The sequence below is a fragment of the Drosophila ananassae genome, chromosome XL (genome assembly GCF_017639315.1).
Source record: "Drosophila ananassae strain 14024-0371.13 chromosome XL, ASM1763931v2, whole genome shotgun sequence".
In the NCBI taxonomy this organism is placed as follows: Eukaryota; Metazoa; Arthropoda; class Insecta; order Diptera; family Drosophilidae; genus Drosophila; species Drosophila ananassae.
This window is the reverse complement of record NC_057931.1, coordinates 11,347,202-11,370,342: the sequence shown is the minus strand read 5'-3', so window position 1 is coordinate 11,370,342 and position 23,141 is coordinate 11,347,202. Positions and strand designations below refer to the sequence as shown.

The 23,141-nt window shown below is 36.2% G+C and overlaps 1 protein-coding gene across 4 annotated transcripts in view; it reads right to left on the bottom strand.

Annotated features, from left to right (window-relative positions):
- Positions 1 to 22,876, bottom strand: part of LOC6504912 (dorsal-ventral patterning protein Sog) — a 28,848-nt gene extending 5,972 nt beyond the window's left edge. The window contains exons 1-4 of one of the 4 annotated variants that reach the window (XM_032453371.2): positions 22,487 to 22,876; positions 14,372 to 15,679; positions 4,921 to 5,030; positions 3,487 to 3,619 (exon numbers count right to left, since the gene is read on the bottom strand). In XM_032453371.2, the coding sequence (XP_032309262.1) occupies positions 3,487 to 3,619; positions 4,921 to 5,030; positions 14,372 to 14,777 (649 nt within the window). In that variant the 5' untranslated portion in view covers positions 14,778 to 15,679; positions 22,487 to 22,876. Of the gene's footprint in view, positions 1 to 3,486; positions 3,620 to 4,920; positions 5,031 to 14,371; positions 15,841 to 22,486 lie in introns of those variants that run through there. The other 3 variants (XM_044717215.1, XM_044717216.1, XM_044717214.1) reach the window with 3 other exon arrangements.
- Between the last annotated feature and the right edge of the window lie 265 nt (positions 22,877 to 23,141).

Here is a 23,141-nt window from a genome sequence, read left to right as displayed (position 1 = left end):
AGACGACGACACGTTGCTCCGAGTTGGAATGGGTAGCGGTAGGCAAACGGACAAACGGACAGAGCGGACACCGCGGACAGAACGGATAGAAGGGGAACTGGCAAGCCGACAAAGCCGCAACCGTAAGACAAACGACACCTCGGGATTGACTCAACGCTTTGGTATTTGGTATGTGGGGCTCAAGACCCCAAAAAGAATCTCTGGCGGCAGCTCATTAACAAAAAAGAAGAAATAACGTGAAAAAAATAAGAGAACCGAGAAACCGAGAAAAAATCAACAGAACCGATCGTTTGAAATGAAATGGCAAAATGTACAAATGATCTTATTTTTGGAGATATACATTTTGGGTTTTCCAAGAAATTCCAGGCACGTGAGAAATGTAGATCACTCGGGAATATACACATATACATATATCTATAAAAATAAATTACAATTTTTATCGGACTATTATATGGATATATAAATGCTAGCCTAACCCCTAAACTACTTAGTTGATTTCCAACCGAAACCCTAACCTCTTTAGCTCTAGTTCTGGGACCTTATCTTTAATCCAAAATCTCCATTTAGAAGAAAAGGGTCTGGTTAATAGACAGTTCCGTTCAACACTCCCGCCACCGATCCAGAACCGATAAAGATAAAGATAGAGATTAAAGATAAAGTTAAAGATTTTATTGGACGATCGAGGGACGCACCTCACGCCCGGCCATAAAAATGCGCGGCGATCCTTTTGTCTCGCCACAATGTTGTGCTGGCTGTTCGAAGATCTTCGGGTATCCGAATCAAAATCGGAATTCAGATCAAGATATAGGTTGGGGGTAGGGTAAAATAAAAGTTAAAAAAAAAAAGTAAAAATAAATAAAGAAGAAAAAGGAACAAACGGACCACAGAAGATGTCATCAAGTTGAATTGTCAAGTCTCTCGGGTCTCTTAATGGGATCGATTCCATCGGTATGGAATCGAAAAACATTAACTTTTATTGTCTACCTGAAGAAGTGCCCTCTCTCTCTCTCTATCTATCTATAGATAGCCATCTCTTTCGTGAAGATATAGCCCCTTCCCTTTTTTGGGCAGTTTAGGGACCGCCCGCCGTTTGTGGCGGCAAATGAGATAATTTAATAAGCGTTAAAATGCTCGAGTTATGTCATTATAAAAATGAAACGAAACAAAAAAAAAAATACCACGAATAAATTAATGACAAGCCAGGGGAATGGTAGACAGAGAGGGATAACTGAGCCAGGAAAGAGATGGCTGGAGTGAAGAGCCAAAAGATTCGATCCCAAAATGGACATTTAACGAAGGTAAGGCAATTGTTGATGTTGATTATATGGCCATGTCATGAGCTTCAAGCTTCAGGCATCGGTCTCCGGGCTCTCCATTCCACTGACAACTTGCCCAGGACTTGTCCGGTACAGTAAGGACTCATTTGAATGAACAGGAGCTTGAGAATACGAATTTCGAAAGGCTGAAAGTCAGAAAGACTCTAATATAGTTGCTATCCTTTCTCTGCTTCCCTTTTCGGTTCTAAGGCTTTAAAAATATTTAGAAAATTTTTAAAAATTCCTCATTGATTATATCCAATTTAGAATATAATAATTTCTCTCGGTGTAAGCATAATATGCCGACTATGAAGCAAAAAACCAAGTTAGGCAAAAAATAACTTTGGAAACGATCGTTGCAACTTGCTGATGTTGCTGCTGCTGCTGTTGCTGTTGCTGCTGTTGCTTTGTTGTTAGTGGAAAATATTTGTACAATAGCCATGGACTGACTGGCTATAGGCCATATACTATAGGATGGCCATAGGATGGCCTGACTGCGTGAGAGCCAAAGAGTCTCGTCGCGCTGGAAAAGCCAAAGCCGCGCCCGTGCCTTCTAACTATTTATGGCAAACGAGTTGGGAGTCGAGTTGTTACTACTTTTTATGTGCTCAAAACCACACCAAAAACTACCTATATATATATATTAATAGTTATAAAATTTAACAAAAAGCCTAAACACTTAAAAGTGAAATTGTTTTTTGAGTTTTTTGAAGAAAAAAAGAAGGAAGGCAGAAAAAAGGTTCGCGGGTCAACGGCTTTTTGCATAAGAAAATGAAAAATTGCCGCAAAACGGAAACTAATGATGTGCGGCAGCGACCCCTCCACACCGGGCCAGGCCCCCCTCCGACCCTCCCCGGGGGTAACCCCATTCCCGTTCGGTGGCAACCAGTTTGCCCCATGCCACACAGCAACTAGCAACAGGCCGGCAAGCCAGCCATCCAGCCAGCCAGCCATCCAGCCAGCAACATGCAACATGCATTTCCACCAAGAAAGACTGGAATTTAGCCAGCACTTGCCTGATTATGTGAAAAATGTCTCAAAGACAGAGTTAAGGAACTAAAAATATATCCATATATTTAACGTAAAGTGTAGAAATATTTTTTAGGAATATTTTTTAAAAGCTTTTCTGCAAAACTGTTGGGCAGAAAGTCTGTTCATGTGAGTCACTGAGGCATTGCCTGGCCTTCTCAAGCATAAATTATGTTTAAAAAGCTAAAATATATATATTTAAATATTATATATATATAAAAAAAAAATGTAGTATTTTTTTAACATTTTCTTTTTGCTTGGTAATTGGTCTATTAAATTCAACTTCAAATGCGGCACGTGCGCCCCCAATGGGACCTCCGAATAAATACTTGAAATGCTCTTGGCTCTCCGAACGATTATATAGAAACCGAAACAACTTCAGGCGCCGCCGTTCCCGGTGATATCAAATAAATTGAAAATAAAATTAAAACAAAACACAAAACCCAAAAAAAAACAAAGGCAATAAATAAATGCAAAAAAAAAAAGGCAGAGACAAAAAAGTGCTTTGAAACATATATGCCATGCTAAGTAGTTTGCCGAAAAACAGAAATCGGATTCAGAATTGGAATGAGAATCGAAATCGGAATGGGAATGGCTATATGGGCCCTATATCGTCCATAACATCGGCGACAGACTGAGAGACAGAGAGACATAAAAACGAAATATAAATTGCGTAGCGCTGACCTTCATTTCGGGCCAAGTAATTTTTCATAAACAATTTACGCGTTTCGACCAAATATCTTTCTATATAAATACATATATAGAAGTGTATATTTGTCTGGGTATATAAAGATATAGACATATAGGTGTATATGTCCCCTCCTCAACAGGCAGCAGCTGCCTCAGATGCTACGCTTAATTATTCATGGCGACAGACAAACAAATATATATCCAATATATCCGAACGATTCACTCAGATTCAGATTTAGATTCAGATTCAGATTTAGAATCGGACTAACAATCGCTTGATTAAATCCATTTAATATTTTTCTTTTTTGTCTAAAGATTTAATCCCGTTTTGTGTCAAAATATTGAAACATTATCAAAATTTATGACATGTCTCTCGCTTTTGAAGCAGCCTCGTCTCTGGTTCTTGTTGTTTTAAAAATTTAAAAAAAATATACATGTCATATAGACTTACCATTTCTATCGCCAGGACAAGTTTTGCAGCATTTTCCGGGCAAGGAGATGGGATCATCGCATTTTGCCGGCGGGCACTCGTTTTTAATATTGCGACACTGGACGCGTGCAACAATGCGGCGCTTCTTGGGTATCTGCAAAGTAAATAATAAAATATAATTAAAATAGGGATAAAAAATATACATAAAATATATTAATAAAACAAGCGTTGAAATAAAAAATTAATTGGAATTAGTAATGCAGATTCCCAGGCCTGTCGACCTGTCCAAAATCTTTGATTTGTTGGCCATCGAATCTGGTCTAAATCAGGTTGCGATATTGCTTTTTTTAATTATAATTATATATCTTTTTTATTTTTATGAATTTGTTAGAGAGCTTCTTCTTTTTTTGGCTGCTGCTGTTTGTCTTTTTGATGTCCCTCTGGCTGTGTTTTTTTTATTATTAATTTTTATTGGACTGCTCTTGATGTCTCGATGACGATGATGAGACGATGTTGCCGCCGCGTCGTCTTCGTGCTTAAAGTTCAACAGCAGCAACATGTTTTAAATAATTTTATGATGTGCTCATTGGCGACGCTGCAGCCAACATAAATTATAATTAATTAATTTCAAAGCTGACTTTTATGCAATGCACATTAAAAATTAAAAACAAAAAGGAGGGGCAGTATATAACACTGGAGAAGTTACTATATATCTTAAGACTATATATCTAAAGAAATATATCCATGGGATGTCTGGTCCATCGCAGACTAACAATATTTAGCTATGGCATTAATTAATTTTCATCTCTCGAAAAATGTACCTATAGACTGGTTCTCGTATTTTTTGTATTCAATATTTGAAGAATAATATTTATTGAATTTATTTTTCAATTTATCTATAGAATGGAAAGCTTTAAAATCGATATTAATCATGCGTGGAAATGCCATAAATTAAGGCGCGTCCAAAAATCAAAAAAACACAATCATTTTCCTTCTCTAGCTGCCACATATTTCTCTAAATAAAATATCTTTTCTCTATTTTCCTGTTTCCTATTTTTTTTAAGTGTTTTTAATATTTTTTTTGTTTTTTTTTTTTTGGACACTGACGTTTTGTAGCTTGTAGCGAATGTCGACGGTCATTAGTCAAAATCTCTACTCAGAGGCCCGCCCCGACCGAATTTGTTTGCGGATTGTCAGAGGCCACAAAATGCATTGAAGGTGAGTTTTTCAACTGCTTTTACCCAAAATATACACTGGCTAACAAGGTAGAGTTATCTAATATTTTATGGGATTTTTAAAAAATTTTTAAAATTAGTTTCAAAGCATATATTGGCCACAAGAAGTTGGCAAGTAGTTTTTCCTTTACTGTCCTAACTTTAATTAAAAGAAACTCTAACAAAAACTAACCTTCAAGCTCTTAAATAATTATTAAAAATAAGAAAATATAAAACTTACCGCCACACATTCACATCGGATGCAATACATAACCCCGAATGGAGGTCCCAAGTCCGCATACCAGGTCGAGCCCAATTCCCTCAAAACTTTGCCAAACTGACACTCGGTAACTGCAAGTAAAGAATAAAAGGTAATGAGTTCATAAATTTTGTTAAATTGTGTCGGATATATGTTGTATTTTTGGGCATGTTCTGATTTCCTCAATTGCCATTTAAGATCTATATAGGAATTGCGAGCTAAATATATTTTTTCAGGTTGCTGGCGCCAGTCGCAGTGCAATTGCCCATAAAAAATGTATATATTTAAAAACAGATGATGTCGAGCTTAATAATAATAATGAAAATTCATAAGCCAAATGACAGACGCCCACGAAATAAATGGGGAAAACGAAAAATTATATCTCCAAAGGGGATTGGCAATCGATCAGCAACTAATTAACTATAAATCCCAATACGAAGATGTCTGTCTGTGGCCTGTTCAGGTTTTGAGACTGATACGGGTGGGCAGCAGTGAGCTGGCCCGGCCAAGATGCCGGAGATGGCCAAGATGTCTGAGATGGCCAAGATGCAATTGGCGCCAGATTAACTGAAGAGGCGTTTGATTTGCTTCCGGCAGCGTTTTCAATTACAAATGCCAACAACTCTCCTCGTAGCCTCCTAGCCTGGCTAGGAGCTAGCCTAAAATGTGGATTTCTTGTTTAGTTAATTGGCAATACAAAATCCCACAAAATCGTATGCAAATCGTTAAGGCAACGCGTTAAATTATTAATACATTTTAAAATGTCTGAGACCAAAAATTATGCTAAAACTTTTGGCGCCACTCATAAAAAATGTAAACGAAACAAAAGAAGCCGCCAAGCACGACAAAAATAAATAAATTTAAATTAAGTCAAGTTTGGGAAACTTTTCAAGTGTTGGAAATAAATTGGTTAATTGTAAGGCTGTTTTTTTTTAAAGAAACTTTTTTTTTTAGATAACCTAATTGATTGTTATTTTTTTTTGTTTGTGAATTTTTTTAAGCCAAACACCTGTCAGGTTTTTTTCGTGTTATCGCACACATCATTCACAATTCCATATCGCTGCTATTTTTTTTTTTGATATTTCACATTTGGTTGCTAAAAAAAAAATACTTTATAAAGAAAAAAATCTAAAAAATAGAACAAGAAGGGGGCTGGGACTATAAACTAATTAGCTAAATAAACGTGATAGCGGGTGGCCTAAAATTCACATTTTTTTGCCATTTTTTTTTTGGAGCCACTGAGTTAACGCAGCCACTGTACCGCTTGGCGGTACCCATGGCGTATACGTGATAAGTGGCGCTAACGACGCGCGACGTTTATCAATTTTTGTTTTTGTTATTTGTGGCTCTGCCGCTGCTGCTGCTGCTGCTGCTGCCTCTGCCACGGACTCGGCTGACGCCTCTGCCTCTTGTCATTGGCGCCAGTTTTATTTGCGTGCGAAACAATTTAAATAAAAAATAAAAAAAAAAACACACACACTTGCAATAGCAAAACAATAAAAATAAGACTCGGAGCAATAGAATATAATATGTAGGAAAGTACACAAGACATCAGAAGCATTATACTGTATAATATATGGGATGATAGTCCCCGTAATGTCCATTAATCATATTCCAAAGTCTTGATCTTTCAACTTGTTCATGGAGGGAGAGTCCCAGCGAGCATAACAATTAAATTAATTCCACAAATAATTGAAAGAAATTGGTGTTTGGTCTGAAATTAGTTCATAATTAAGTGGAAGAAATTAGTTACAAATTTTTTAAAACCAAAATTAGTTGGGAATGCTATCGTTATAGTTAGCCCTTTCTTGACCCAAAAATGGCCAAAAGAGACCTTGAGCTCTCCACCTGTCCACCTGTCTGTTTAGGCCATCTTTAGCCCTATTTGCTATCTCTCTTTTTCCTGACACTCCACTTCCTGTTTTTTATTATTTTGTATTTTTTGTATCTTAGCCCCAGCTGTTGTTATTGTTTCTAATGCTTTTTGCCACAATTTGTCTAGACAATTTGATGTATGACCCCGAAATAAGCACAAAAAAATATTATTATTTCTATAGATTGGAAAGAAAAGAATATTACGAGCAATTTGTGCATAAATTGATTCAATTGTTTATTTGTTTGTGCACTTGGCTGTTTTTGGCATTATTATTGGGGATTGAGATTGAGATTGCGACTCTTGATTGACAAGCAAGGCATGAAAAACGGGCGAATAGCCGAATAATTTTCGCCAAAAATACGAGTATTTCATGTAAATATTTTAATGAAAAATCAAAATTCCAAAAAAATAATACAAGAGGGGATGGGGTGAGTGGGTGGCAGGCATTACCAATACCAAGCCACAAAAATACATGCATTTTATATGCATTTTTATTTTTAAATTTAATTTAAGACGAAATGTCTAGAAATAAAATCATTTTGTGATTTTTCTTTTTTTCACCTCCAATATGGTGCATTGACTCTCGCCACAAAGAGATGGTCGAGATACACGAAAAGAGAGATGGAGAGAGCAAATTGCAACAAATTATGGTGCCACGAAAAGAGGCACAACTCGAAAGTGTCTGGGCAAACATTTTGCGGCATACGAGTCATTAGCAAACAAATGTTAAAAATAATATCGCAATCCACACAGTTCCCCTCATTTTTCCTTCCACTTTCTTGCAATTTTGTGGCACTTAACAGGCGACAAAACTGCAAGCTTTCTCTCGGTCTCTTTGAGGCAAGTTTAGAGTTCGAAACTGTTCGAAAAAATTGCTTTAAAGTTTAAACTGGTTTATGGGAACTATTCTTTCTTTTTTTTTTTTTTTGAAAAAGTGTCTCCAAAAAGTTTAGTTTTAGAATTTTAGAATCACATATATATATAGTTTTTTATTTTAAAATTTATATTTTAAATATATACACTCATATTTATACTATATATATATTTAATATATATTTTTTTAAGATTTTAAAAGTTTTTTTCTAAGCCGTATGTTTAAAAAACAATTTTGAAAAACTGCAAGTCTTAAACCCCTATTTATTTCCATTCAAAAATTGTCTAAAGTATACATTTCAGTATTAACAATTATTTGAACAATTTCTTGTAAATCTTGTTAAATTGTTGTGACAATTTTGTGGGTTGTGTCATTTTCTAAATAGTGCTCTATGTTTCTTTGCTGCAGCTCTGGCTCTACAATGTGCTAATTACACTCGAAAGAAAACAGGACCAAAAAGCCACTAGCCTTAAAGGGGCGTGGCCAAGGGGGGAATACATGTGTCATCGTGTTGGTGGCCAAAAAAAAAAAAAATAAGGGGGGGAGGCAACAAATTTTCGCCTAGCAATTGTGATTATTGCCAAATGCGTTGCTGCCACAGTCGCTGCCACAGTCGCAGCTGCAGTCGACGCCGCTGACTCACATGACGCAGAACGTCGGCGTCGAATTGTCGGCTAAATATATATATATATTATTTGATATATATATGTGTCTTCTATATATGTATCTCTACAGGGACAGAAAGAAGTGCCTTTGAAAATTTTGGCGCTCGTACGCGCTTTTAATTGAGTTAAAAGATCAGCGCAGATCGGAATATATAGACCACACACACTCGCACACACTTACACACAAAAATAATATATACAACATGTATATATTATATATATTTATTTATTTTCCCTCTCTTGTTTAATGTTATTTTTATTTTGCGCCTTAATTAATTGTGGCAAAATAATTAGCGCAAATGTTAAAGCTCAACATCGGATATCATAAAATTCAATGAGGCGTCCTCAACATTTTTTATATCTCTATATTGTTTATATATGTATATATTATATTATTTTATTTTATTTTTTTTGTGGAAAAAAGTTCTACAAATTTGACAGCTACGAGTGCCGGACTGTCAATCAGTCAATCGGCGGCAAACAACAAAAAAAGTTAAAAATATAGAGAAGCGATAAAAACCAAATGAAATATTTGTTAAAATGGTTCACGAACTGGTTCGGCCTCTTGTTTGTTTTATAAGCAATTAAATTATTTAAGTGCAAAGCAAACAAAAATGAAAAATGTTTGCTCTAGACTTTCCTCAATACGTATACAATTATTTTTTCAATTTTTTTTTTCGTCTAATCATTTTTTGGGGACACGCCAGTTCTAATGAAGATTTCTAATCGTTGATTAACTGAGGCGGTTAGAATGTAAGGAGGAGGCGGGGTTCTGGTCTGTAAAGGTGGGAGGTACTACCAGGGGAGACTGTTGGCTTTTCCGCCTGATAATTTATGACAGTTTGGGAGTGAGAAAGTCAACAGAAACAACAAATACAACAGCCGGCAAACAACAAAAAAGAAAAACCCGCGCCTTGGGGGGGACACTCCCTCCCTAAAAAAGTCTCTTCCTGTCTTCAAAAAAAATTTCAAAAAAATATATATATAAGTATATATATAATTAAACAAAAATATATATTTAAGTATAAATGTATATACACTTGGTTGAAAAGTAAAGAAGCCGCCTTGCCCCCCAAAACCAAAAAAAAAGGGGGCTCGTTCAAATTTGTTTGGCGGTTGCTTTCTTTTTTTTTTGCTTATGGGTTTTAGCCAAGAAATTAAAAAAAAAAATAGAATGATATTACGCTTTTTTTGGCTTATATAAAGGTTTAAACAAATTTCATTTAAAAATTAGAAATTTAAATATATAAGCAAACAGTAAGGCTAAGGCAGAGCTTAGAATTTAATGTACTATAGTTGTAGTACCTATCAACCTATCAAAATATTTAAGAAATAGTTTTAAAATCTTATAATAATAAACCATTTGTGTTTCTTGTCTAGAATATACCCTGGCAGTTTTTAAAATGCAATTCGGTTTGGTTCTGTAAATACCAAACGATCTATGGATCATTTAGAAAACACTATATATCCGAAGCAAATCAAATACCTATATATTCCTATATCTTTTTTGTAACTTTTTTTTTATGGAAGAATCAAAACAACAAAAACAAGTAAAAGCTACATTGAAGATCAGGCCTGGCCGTAAACATTTTCAATGACTATTTTTATTTTTGGTTTGGTTTTTTTTCGGTTTTTGGTTTTCGGTTTTAGTTTTTGCATTTTTCATATATATCCCCAATCGTGTTCGCCTTCCTTCCCATTTACAAACCAAATCACGCGACTCTGAGACTTGCCCCGTACAACAACAACAACTATAACAACAAACTGCAACAACAACAACAACAAAAATAACAAATATATACAACAATATCAAAAACAAACAACACCAACAATTCTGAATACATTTACGTTGTGTTGCCAGCTAATTTTAAATGCGCTGATAAGTTGCACAAATATGTTGAGGATGTATTTTCTTCTTTTTTTTTTTTTTTGTTTTTTGCTTTTTTTGGTTTTTGTATTTTGTTATTTTTGTATTTTGTATTTTGTATTTTTTTGGGAATTGCAATGAATGGGGCAGCCGACAAAACGCGTCACGCGACACGCGATTTGCGGGCGTTTTTCGGGGCTTTCATCTCATTTTTGGTGGGCGTTTTTGCACAGAAAAAAATTTTATTATACATACATATATAAAATATAGTATGTACAAATATGTATTGAAAAATGTTTTGGCCCATGTGCGACTATTAAAGGGTAAATTTAATTGTTAAGCTATGCAATTGCATGCCCAATTACAAAATGGTTTGTTTCCGAGACTGTCAGCTATTTTGAATATTATTCGAAAATTGTATATTTTGGTATTTAGGAAAATGGGATTAAAAGAGGAGAGGAATTTATAATTTAGAAATTGTTGTTGAAATACGTTTTTGCTGAAAAAAGTGGTGAAATTCTTGTTAAGCTGTTGGTGAAATATTTCTAAATAGTTGTTGAAATTGTTGTTGAAACTGTTTTTGAAAGTTTTTGAACTGTTGTTGAAATGTTTTTTAATGGTTGTGTCTCTGTTGTTGAATTGCTGTTGAAACCCATTACAACCACACCCATTCAGAGCCGATTCTTCTACAAAATAACCCTATAAGCCCAGCAATTAATGCTTGGCCTCTGTTAGAGCTTCTGCCGCGTTCTGCCGCCTGTCGAGCTATCAGAGATCCACAATTTAGATGATGCGTACAAATGCATCTCACAATTTAGAAAAAAGGAACCCCAGAGCTGGGGGGACTGTAGCGCTGATTGCGAGTTGATAATTAATGCATGGCAAGAATGCGGCATGCCACAGAATGTTGCAGTTGCAGATGGATGGCGCCCATAATATCAGAAAAAATCTGCCATCGTTATAATATAGTTTTTTTCTTTTTGGTTAGTTAGTCCAATCAAATTGCAACTTCATTCATTGGAACGGAAACGGCGTGGAGCCTACGGATTCGATTCAATGAGATCGTATCGTATCTACTTTGCCTACGCTCTTGGCCAAATTAATTTACGCCAGACACACACACATAGCTATAGTATATATATATGTTTTTTTTTTTGGTGGGCGATGTGGAGTTTGCTGCAATTTGACACCTTGTGGGCATTAAGTGCTTCCTCTGCCCACACGTCTCCTGTTCGTCTGTGTGGCAAATGCAACAAATTGGTTGCATTTCGTTTGGCTCTCCCCTGATTTTTTAGCCAGCTCGTCGTTTCCCCTTTTTATACAAGATTCGAGTGGCTGACATGCAACTGACAACGAACTGGCGGACAGACGGACAGACGGACATACGATGGCGGTGGCTCATTTCGATTTCGGGTGGCTGTCGCAGACATACACGGCCCCAAACAAACGTCAGGCAGTCTTTGGCTTTGGCTTTGGTCTTAACGTGTTTCGTTTTGGGGGGGAAATGCCCTACCATAGAGTCTCTTAGCTATGCTACAAGTTAGTAATTAAATATTCAAATTTACTACTTAGTTATAATAATATTTTAAATATTTTTTCAAAACAATAGTTTATGAAAAGTATCTTGCCCCCTTTAGAGTATTAATTGTTTCGGTTTCGGATGTATAATACCTATATACCCTGCTCGGCCCCCTTTTTCTTGGGTCTACGTTTTCTGCCACTGATCATGATATGTTTGCCGAGAGATTCGAGAGATCCCCAAACCAAAAACCAAAACCAAAACGAAACGATTTTGCCGTTGCCGGCGGCTTGTTGAGGTTGTGGCTCTACGTAGGCACATCTTGATCTTTTTTTTTTTAATTTTTTATTTTTGTTTTTGTTTCTCTATATTTCATTGCCTTTTTTTGGATTTTTTTTTGTTCGAACGAACGTCTCAAGACGAGTGTGCGAGTGTGTGTTGTGTTTTTTACACGCATTCATTAAAAATAAGTTAACAACTTTTTAACACCTAACTGGGCGGCAGACAGTTGAATAAATGAATTATGCTGACGAATGGCGGCAATGTGGGCCGAAAAGGGGGCTAAGAGGCAGTATAGGGGGGGTTTCAGTAAGGGGGGTTTAGGCCACGAAGAAGCTGGTGGCTGATGGCTGATGGCCAGGGGCGGGGATATGAGGGTCGGTCAGCTTGTTAATCAGTTAAATTAAATGCGAAATGAACAAAACGAATTGGCTGGCAAGTTTGTTGGGCTTTTTTGCGTGGTCTTTGACGTTTGATTAGTCTCCTCACAAAAATGTTAATAATAATAGTAATAAATAAAAATAAGAGGCAACTGTTATGGTAGTGTGTTGTGTCTTTTTTTTCATTCATTCATTCAAAACAAAAAAAAAAAAACAGAAGAAAACCAAACAGCGGATAAGTGTGTCTCGCAGCCAATATAACGACTAAATTATGCCAAGACTTTGTATATATATAGTATTTTTTTTGGAGTGGGTGGAGTGTAGCCCCCAGAGTGCCGCGATAGTATCCAGATTACCAGGTAGGATGCACTCTATGTGGGCGTTAAAGTGTGCCATCTACGATTTCCGATGCGAAACGGGAAATGAGGTTCCAGCTTTCCTATTACAAATGGCCAATTATGCCGAAGAGGTCTCGACGCAAGAGGTGATTATAACAGAACCCCTTTCCAGAGAGTAGATCATCATTAAAAAAAATTAATAATAAAAAAAAATTAAATAGAGAGAGAGGGCCAGGAAAGGTAATGTAAAACGAGTAACGTTTCAAAGTCAAAGTTGGTTGCAAACTAAACCGCAATCTGTTTTTAATTGAAAATGCAACAGCAGTAGCGGTGGCAGGCAGCACCACCAAGAAAATGGGAAACATAATAGTATAAAGATCTATACTATAGCGATCTAAACTATATCTACTTATACTATAGAGCATGGCCTATAGAGTCCATCCCAAACAGGAAATGTGCAACTAATCAAGCGTGTGAGTTGCAACAAATTGCAATTGGTATCTGTATCTCAGTATCTTTCAGATTCTATTCTCTACGCAGTCTCCCTAGAGTCTGAGGACCGGCCCGGACCGGCAGGCAGCAAACGGAAGGGAATTCCCGTTTTCCGGATTAGTCCACACAATAAAAAAAATCTTTATAATAGGCTGGGAATATCCCAGGCAGAGGCGGCATCCCTTCGTCCAGGGGCCAGGGATTAGGGGTGCGAGCAGGTCCCGCCTCGGGATTCTCTACCTGCCACCACATTGGTGGCACTAGCACTAGCAGTGGTGGTGGTGCATAGGGATTTTCCCCGCTACCCACCCTCTAGCAGCCACCCTAGCAGCCGCCATTGGCCGACACGGCGTATGCGCAATGCGAAATGCAACTTATGCAATCACACAGCCATGGCAGGTCAAAGAATTCTTTTTAAATAATTCTGACCAAATATTTTACAAGGGGAATCATAAATTAGGATGTGATACGTATAATATTTAAAATGATTTTATAGAAAAAATTAAAAATAAATGAGTTGTTGGAAGAAACTCTGAAGAGTTTGAAGTTTAAAGTTGAGTTTTTAAAGACTAGACTCCCTAATATTTTTTAAATATTCTTTTTGAAGCAGTAAACTTTTAATAATAGAAACTATTATGTGACAATTTCTACTACTTTTAAGATTTTAAATATTATAATTATAATTTTTAAAACACTTTTAAACCCAAAATGCTAGACGATGTTTGATTTGTAATATTTCTAAACAGAAACCTTTCCCCCTGGAATAATATATTCAAAAATTATTTTAAAAAATCTAGATCCCTTAGAAAACGTATACCTTTAAGTTAATTTTAAAAACCCCTTCAATAAAATGGTTTTAATTATTTCAAAGAATATCTAACTCTTCTCCCCATCCGGCTACATATTTCCTGAGAAAATCAAACCCTAAAAAGTATCTAATGAAAAACTAGTCATTGTTTATGGAATTTAATGGGAATTTTAAACGGAAATACTGGCTTATGGAATTTTTTTTTAGAGGAAATCAGTGTTTATGGGGAGAGAATTTATTTAATAGAATATTTACTAATTTTGCGACCTCGATTGTTGGCTTGAAAGAAGCTTAAAACGACATACGATATTGAATGGTTTGGTGGTGACACTTACCCGCTGGACGGTTGCTGCGCCTGCCAGTATCGGACTCCTCGAACATGAGGGGGGCGTGTCGCCGCCCCTCGGCCCCGCCCACTGCCACCAGAAGGAGGAGCAGGCCGGCAACGGCGATCAGATGGCGCAGGTGGCAGATCATAACTGGCAAACGTACTTTTTCCATATTTCTGTGATGTTGCAAGTTGTTCGTAGTGTTGATGTTGTTGTTGCAATTGTTGGTGGTGGTGTTGGTGGTGGAGCAGGTGTAAAAGGCGGTGGTGGTGTCATCTTTTAAGTGGGCGTGGCATTGGCTTCTGTCCAGAAGCATTACTGTTCCGGTAGCAGTTGCCAAAGTCTCACTTCCGCCGACGGCACTCGACCATTTCCGTTGCTTTTGTGGCTTTTGCTGCTGCTTCTTGGCCATTTTCTCTGGCTTAGATATTTAATATGTATTTCTTGTTATTATTGTATTTTTTTTTCTCTATATAGATTGACTTTTAGCCCGGCTTCCCAGCACGTTTTCACAGTCACAAAAAAAATAAATAAAACAAAGGTCGGCCACAGACACAACACACTCGCGTTTCTCGCTTTTCTCGCTTCTATTTTTTTTTTCTTGTTTAAATAATATATATATTATTTATTTACTATATAGTAGTAGATTCCGTTACCGATCCCGATCCGATCGAACGAGCAGAGCACTACTTGATGTTTTGTTCTTGTACTTCTCCTCAAGATTAGATAACACACGCAAGTTTCGCGCCCCGATTTGGATTTCTATATATTTTCTATATAATGCCGTTTTCTATTTTCTATTTTTTATTTTTTCTATTTATTTTTTGCATAAATTTCGCTCTCTAACAATAAAAAATAATAATATTAATGGTGAAGAAATAGAGTTTCGTTCGTTAGAGACTTGTTTCAGTTACACTTTTTTTCGCACTCAGTATCTTTTTTTGTATTTTGTTTGTATCTTTGTATCTTTAAGCTCTTCTCTTCGCTAGTCAAACGGAACGTTTTCTGTGAATCTCGAATCTCGATTTGGTTTTGGACTTAAGGCTTTATATATTATAGACTTGTCTCAACATATATACGATTTCGTTTTTGTCAGTTCGGCGTAATAAATTGTTTTATTTTGTATTTGATTTTATTTTTGTTAATTTTAATTTTAATTTTATTTGATTTTTTCTGTTTCAGTTCAGTTGTGTCGGCGAGTCGGCGACTGTTTATCTACTAGATAGCTCGCGGTTAAAACCGCCCGTGTATATGCGGTGCGATTGCGGTGCGGTTCGGCTGCTGCGCCGCGCTCTCTTTTCCGACTCTCTCTTTCTATAGCGGATATATGTATATATATTATAGGTGTGTTTGTGTTTGTTTGTGGGTGTGTGACAGTGTGTGTATATGTGTGTGTGTCTGTTTGTGTGGTGTTGCGAACGTTTGGTAAAATAATGTCCAACACACAAGTCGGGCGGCGGAATAAATAAACTAAAAGTCGGCCCAACAGGCAGCGACGTCGGCAGCAACGTCGACGCCGGCAGCGAAAGCAACGCAGGCAGCGCCGAGAGAGGGCTGGCTGGCTGGCTGGCTGGGCTGGCAACAAAGTTTCCGATCGGATCGATCGCTTCGGTTTATCTTCGGCTGCTCATGCAATTTTCTTCGGCCTGCCCTGCCTGCCCAGCCTGCCGTCTGCCACGGCTGCAGTCGACGCCGACGTCGCTGCTGACGCAAGCTGCCGCTGCTGCTGCTGCTGCACCAAAATGTTGGCTCAAAACTCTGCTGACATGTTGTTGCTACAGATCCGTCAGCAACATGTTGAGAGAGGCTTACAGTTTTGGTTTTTAATAAAAACAAGAATTAAATAAAACTCATAATTTTACTAATAATATTACTTTTAAATTTAGTATTTCTAATTTTTATACTTAAATAATAAAATATATAAAGTAAGAGATCCTTGTAATGTTGCGTGGCTCTTGTGGGCGTGATCCTGTTAGCATCCTAAGCTACCTGCTCATTCTTTCCCATTCTTCAGGACCTCTGTCGCTATCTCCCTTATTTTATTTCTGAAAAACCCCTTTGGTCCAATCCTAGGAAGGCAGTCTAGAGAGGCTAACCGGATTGGCTTACAAATTTATAAAATAAATTCAATTGATTTCAAAATAAATATTATAAAAATTACAAATTCCAAAAACAATTTTAAGAAGATTCTACTTAGAAGACTTAAAATCCTTAAGCATATATGACATAAAATCATACAAAATCATAACATATTTAAAAACTAAAGATTCTTAGGACCAAGTTCTTCTTAAATAAAATCCTTAAGTCAAAAAGCATAATTATCCTTGCAGATCCATTATTTTTGCATAATAGTCTTTAGATTAACCCAAAAAATAATCATAAAAATAATCATAATCATAAACCTTGAATGATTAACTTTGAAGATCAAAAATAAATCCTTGAGCTAAAAATTAAGCCGCAAAGTATTTTTTTAAAAATGTGCTCAGCTAATGGAAATTCTTTGCTAAAGAATTCCTTTTAAAAATATTAAAAAATACATAAAAAGTCCAACACAACAAAGTCATGAAACTAGGAATGCAAGAAATAACAAAACAAGGCCTTAATTGAAAATTAATAAAGGAATTCCTAATGGTAATGCAAAATCCTCGTTAAGACTCTTCCTTTGGCGGAAAAGAAATCCCTTTATGGCCGAAACATTCCATATATCATGGCAATAATATAATAAATATTCTTGGCTCTGAGTCCCCGGCACGTGTGAGCGCAATTAAAAAACCAACACAGAAACCCCAAAAAAAAACTAAATAAAAATAAAAAAAATGAACCATATATTAAGTATTGCTAATAAATAATGTGAGAAAATATGACAAACTGAAAAATTCGAATTGGAACTGCGAACTTATGACACAAAAAAAATATATGAACAATATAAAAAACAAGACATGGGAATGGGATCTATAAGTCTATAAGTAAGTTAAGTGACCAAATTTTTGTGGTTTTTGTGAACAGATTTAGGTAATTAATTTGTTTGCCTTCGCTTGGGTTTTGATTTTTGAAATTTTGAAATTTTTATTTCGATTTCGATTTGATTTTATCAACAAGAGGACGGCGCCAGACAAACCAATATGTAGTCTCTAATAAAATCTGGCGATATCGTTAACAATCATTCCTGTCACATTCGTATTAAAAATAAAACAAATTAAAATAGTTTTCGGTTTATTAAAAGCCAAATATATGATTATAGTGGGTAAGGTGTATGAAATAATTTCTATAAAAATAGAAACAAACATATTAACAATAGACACGGCAACAAAATATACTATTTTTTCGTCTTAATGGCTGCATTTGTCATTCTTTTGTTGATTTTTAAGTTTTTCTAAGCTAGTTTCTTAAATAGTAATACAAGTTCGTGATATTCTTCCCTGTTTATTATTTATTTAGGTTCCATATTCTTTATTTTTTTTTTGTCAACCCCATTTAATGCGCTGCCTAGTGTCGTCGTCGTCTGCAATTTGAAATATTCCTATAAATGTTTTGGCCTCACGGCCCCGCCGCAAAAAAAAAACAGAAATACAGAAATCTATATACATTTTTCTGTGTGCATGAACGATATCTGTCTCTTGTCTATATGGCCAAAAAATAAAAGAAAAAAACATAGAAAAAAATTGTTAAATGCCTGAAACATGCGTACAAAATGCCAACAATACCAACAAAAACACCAACGACACCAATCAACAATCACCAACAACAATAACAACTATAACAACAAAATAAAAATTAAGAAAATAGAAATGAACCAAAAACAAAAACCAAAAAAAAAAAAAAAATAAAGTAAAATTTCTGCTAGACGATCAGAAAACAGAAAAATGCTTTTCCTTTGATTTATGTAGTTTTAGCGAGCGCCGTCGACGTTGACGTTGACAGCGCTGTTCGCTGTTCTCAGTCCTCTGTCGCTGTCTCTGTCGACGTCAGCGTCAACGTCGTGCTAGCATAGCACCAACATGACACACACAGCATATTTATGTTCATATACATAGATTGTAAAATATATATGCACACTATATGTATCTGAACAATATCTGTATACAGTTGGTGGAAAAGTGAAAAATATGATTTGTGTGTCAGGAGAAAAGCTCCGGGAATTATTTGTACAGAAAGTGTGCAAGGGATTTTCATTTGTTTTCCGTCCGTCCGTGATTTAATTCCGGTACAAATGTACTAACATGAATGGAAATTAGGTATATGTTTGAGTTATATTCAAGATTTGAGTTATATTCAAGATATTCAAGACAGTCAAGATTTTTTAAGGAATTTGTTGGTGTAGGTATTGGAGTACTGGTTGGTGTAAATTTTGGTCTATTTTTTAATGAATTTGTTGGTGTATTTGTTTTTAATTAATTGATAAACTATTTCTCAGGGTTGGTGATATTTTTGGTGAGATTTACTGAGCTTTTCCCAACAAATATGCTTTGTTGGTGTAAGTGTTGTTATAATTGTTGGTGTAGGACTTTTTTAGGACATTTTTAGTTTTTATACTTATTGATGTACTTTTTTGAGACTAATATGAAATGGATTCATAAAATTCTTGCTTAGATTATCTTAGCTTATTCCAAACCATCCCCCATGTTGGTGAACATTTTTTTGGAAATTTCACCTTTTCCCTTCATTGAGGGTCATTGGCAACTAACTATTATGCCACTGTTGGCGAATGCATTTACGTTAGTGGCTCGCTATCAGTAGATATTTCAACTCGGTTATGTCAGTGCCTCAAAGTGTATCCGTGTTTTGTTTACAGACCCACAACGTGGCCCATATCGGGCAGACAACTTTTCTTGTGTAGGGGGGGAGCTCACTAAATGATTAACTGACTAAATGACGGAGTGGCTAACTGACTAACTGACTGCCTGACTGAGTGACTATCTGATAAAGTGCATTTGTTGTTGTCCGATATTCGATTCATTTTTAGCTTGAGGCATTGCGCATACGCCGCGTAATCCGATAGAACAGTAGCCAGCAGTCGAGTGTGTGTGGTGTGATGTGGTCTGCTGGTGTGCGAGTCTTTCGAGTACTGAGTGTGAAACTCTTTGACAATGCCCGTCAAGGTGTCAAAGCTTCAAACCGCATTCAACCAGCGAAGACTACGTAAATCAAGACGTTAGTTCATAAATTCGATTCTCGATTCTGGCCCCTCGTCTCTACAGGTCTCAGGTCTCTGGGCGCATTGTGTGTGTTTGTAAATTATTTAATAGCTTGATTGACAACCGTGAGCTAAGCCGATATCTAACTATAAGGTCTACATAAGCACTGAGAGAAAAATATATGAAAAAGTTATAATCTTAAGAGGCAAGTCTAATCTTTAAAGGCTTAAAAATGTTTAAAATTCTTCTACAGTTATTTATTTTTTGGTTTAGATTTTTAATTGATTTTATAACTTGTAAGGAATAAGTATTTCTCGCAGTATACCCTTCTCAAACGTCGCTTTTTTCAAACTCTTGCGGTAGGCTCAATTGTTGCAGCTGTCTCGGTGCTGTGTGGCACCACCGCTCATTCAGTTTTGGTCGTTTCGAGACTTTTGTAACTGTCAATCATAAATTAGAAGCCAATCAAAGCAACTTGCCACCACATCGAAATTGTTCGCAATTCATTTAAATGGCAAACAGCAACTATCGAATGGAAAAATATAAAAACAGAAGCATTTAAGTGACAAACCGATCTTACATAAATATCTCACATTTATGTGCTATTTTTTTTTACATTTTATTTGTCATTTGAAATTGATTTGATGGTCATTTGATGGAAAAAGTCAGAGGGTTCAATCAGTTGAGGTTGCATGGCAGAAACTTGGCCATGAGTACGAGTACTTGCCGTTTTAGTAAGTCTACTAGGTTTTCTAGTAATTCCCCCCCTACTATTCCTCTTTCGATTAAGTAATTTTCCAATGAAAGTTCACAGTACTCTCCGACTGAAATCCCAAATAGAAATTCCATTATTTATAAGCTGACTAAGCCAACTGCCAACCTGGCAACAGAGATTCCTATTTTTTGTTTGTTTTTTGTCTCAAGCCAAAAATATCACGTATACGTCATGTGTGCCCGTCGCATAGGGCCTAGATTGTGTTTTTTTGTTTTTATTTTTTATTTATTTATTTTAATTTTATTTTCTTTTCCGTTTTTTTTTTTCGTTCATTATGTTTGGTAGACAACGGCAAGTAAAGTGGCAGTAAAATAGTTGCGGCCAGCTAATCTGGCCGAAAGCCGTTTGGCTTTTAACTTTTAGCCTCACTCTTTAGCTCACAATCCGGCGATCGACCGATCCGGCGATATATTGTTTGATCAGTTGATGGAATCAATTTTTTATAGAGTTTTAGCGGCCACTTAACTTTGCTAAAAACTATTTTTTTTCTAGCTCGAAAATAATTGACTTATTAAGTTAAGTTGTTTAGTTTAGAGAGCTTAATAAAGCAAGTAATTTACTTTGCGAGTTAAAATTGTTTAAAAATTAGGGAATATGAATAGAATTCTTACTTAAATATTAAAATTTATAATTTTCTATATATTTTTTTAATAATTACAAAAGAGAATCATCGTTGATCCTAAAGTTCTTTAGAAAATAGGTCTCTAAAGGGCATTAGAATAATTGCTATTAATAATTCCTTTGAAAAGATAAAGGTTTTTTAAGGAAAGTAATATTAGAAAAAATCTCTAAAAATTTTAATTTTAACTCTCTCCCTGTTAAAAAATTCTCTAACCTTTTTATAACAATTTCCAATGATCAAGAATGCCTGGCTGCGTCATCGACTCGAACAATCTATGATACCGAGTACTACTTGGCCGCCCCGTGCCGCCACCTTCCCGCCCTATTTCCGCCATACCCCTCCCTAGATAGTTTATGCCCCCTGCCCCACCCCGCCCTCTTCTGGCACGCCCTCAATATTTGAATCATGCTGCAAGTCACTAACAATTGCCGTTCGATTGGAATTGTAAATGTTTCTATTTTTTTTTTCTATTTTTTTTTGCCTTTGCCTTTGCTATTTCTGTTACTTTTGCTTTTGATTTTAGTTTTGCTTTTGAATTGTTTAGAAAATTTCATCATTCAACAGATCGATCGATCGATCTGTCCCACCTATATAGTACCTCCCCCCTCCATACCCCTCTCAAATCGATTGTCATTCGATTTTTTTTAGGTCGCCCTTTCGGCGTCTAAACACTGTAATAAAAGAGATCAATCCCCATTCCTGGGTAATTGTCTCATTTTAATTTTTTATTGATTTATTTTTTATTTTTTTCTGCTTATTCTGATTTTGTTTTGTGGGTGTGTGTCCCGGCTAAGTCATGCCGATATCGAATCAATATCAAATCGGATCGGAATTAAAATTAAAATTGGCCAATCCGATGACATTCCACTTGAATGCGATCATAAAAAAAACCGAAAGTGACAGAATGGCAATCAAGGGTGTTGAGCTTTCAAGAAAAAAAATGCAACGTGGTACAGTGGGTTTCATAATGGTATTAAAAGGTTTAGGAATTGGGATTAAAATCAAAAATACTTTTTAAAGTCTAAGAAGCTAGAAATGTAATGGTTAATTTTTAAACATTATATAAATACTCAAAGTTTTAAATTTATATGGCCTAAAATATTTTTTTAGTAAAGAAATATTATAACCATAAAGTAATAATATTATAAGCAGAAAATATTACATAAATTAATACTAAATAATTATTTTTTTTAAGTTTATGACACTACCTTCCGTGACTTGAGCCTTACTTTTAAATTCTTGCTTTAAAATATTTTATTTCTTGTCCTTATATTTTTGTAACGCACTGTTGACGTATGCCCATATATGATAGCTATAGCTGTGTGTCTCTTAATGGCGATTTAAGCTGCAATTTCCATAACCAATAATCATAAGTATAAAGCATAATTTCCGTTCTGCCATCCGACACTGTTTTCATTTTTTTTTTTGTTCCACATGCCACATTATTCAAAATGGCAATTTGAGTTTCCATTAAAAACCAATAACTGTGCCGGTAATTGCCCCACAAATAGCCCTACCCCTCCGCAGCCCGCAGTCCGCTCCCCCTCCCCAACACACACACACACACACACACACACAAACACACTCACATGTATGTGCAATACATACACATTTAAATGGCACGTACTTTTCACATTAAAAAAAAATTAAGAAAAACTAAATATGATGAAAAAAGTTAAGCAATTTCGTTTCGTTTTCGTTTAGTTTTTAAAATAAACTTTTTTTTCTCAGTGGCGTCGCTGAACGCGCGCGCGCTCGCTTCGATCTTCCTTTCTTTTTTACCGCCCAGTTATCGATATCGATAGTTTTGGGAATCGAAGTTGGGTTAGGACACAGGACATACTGCTGGCCGCGTTTTCGAGGCGATTTTGGTCGCGTTTCGTTTTGTGTTTCTTTCGTTTTTTAAGCGCGCGCGCGTTTTTTTCAGCGGCGTTCGTTCGGTCGTCGCGATCTTTGACAAACTGAAGTTTTCTGTCCCGCTGCCTTAGCACCGAGATACAGATACAAATACACCGTCAGATACTTGGATACACGGATACAGATACAAATAGAGATGGAAATAGAGATAGATAGATGAATAGATAGAAAGATAGAGGCCAGGCGACAGAGACAGAGACAGCGACACAAAAGTGTGCGACAATACAGTTAGCAACAGTTGGCGCTCTCCTCTCTCTCTCTCTCTCTCTCTCTCTGTCTGTCTGTGTCAGTCGCCCAGCCGCCCCCAAAGCTGCCCCCATAACCCCA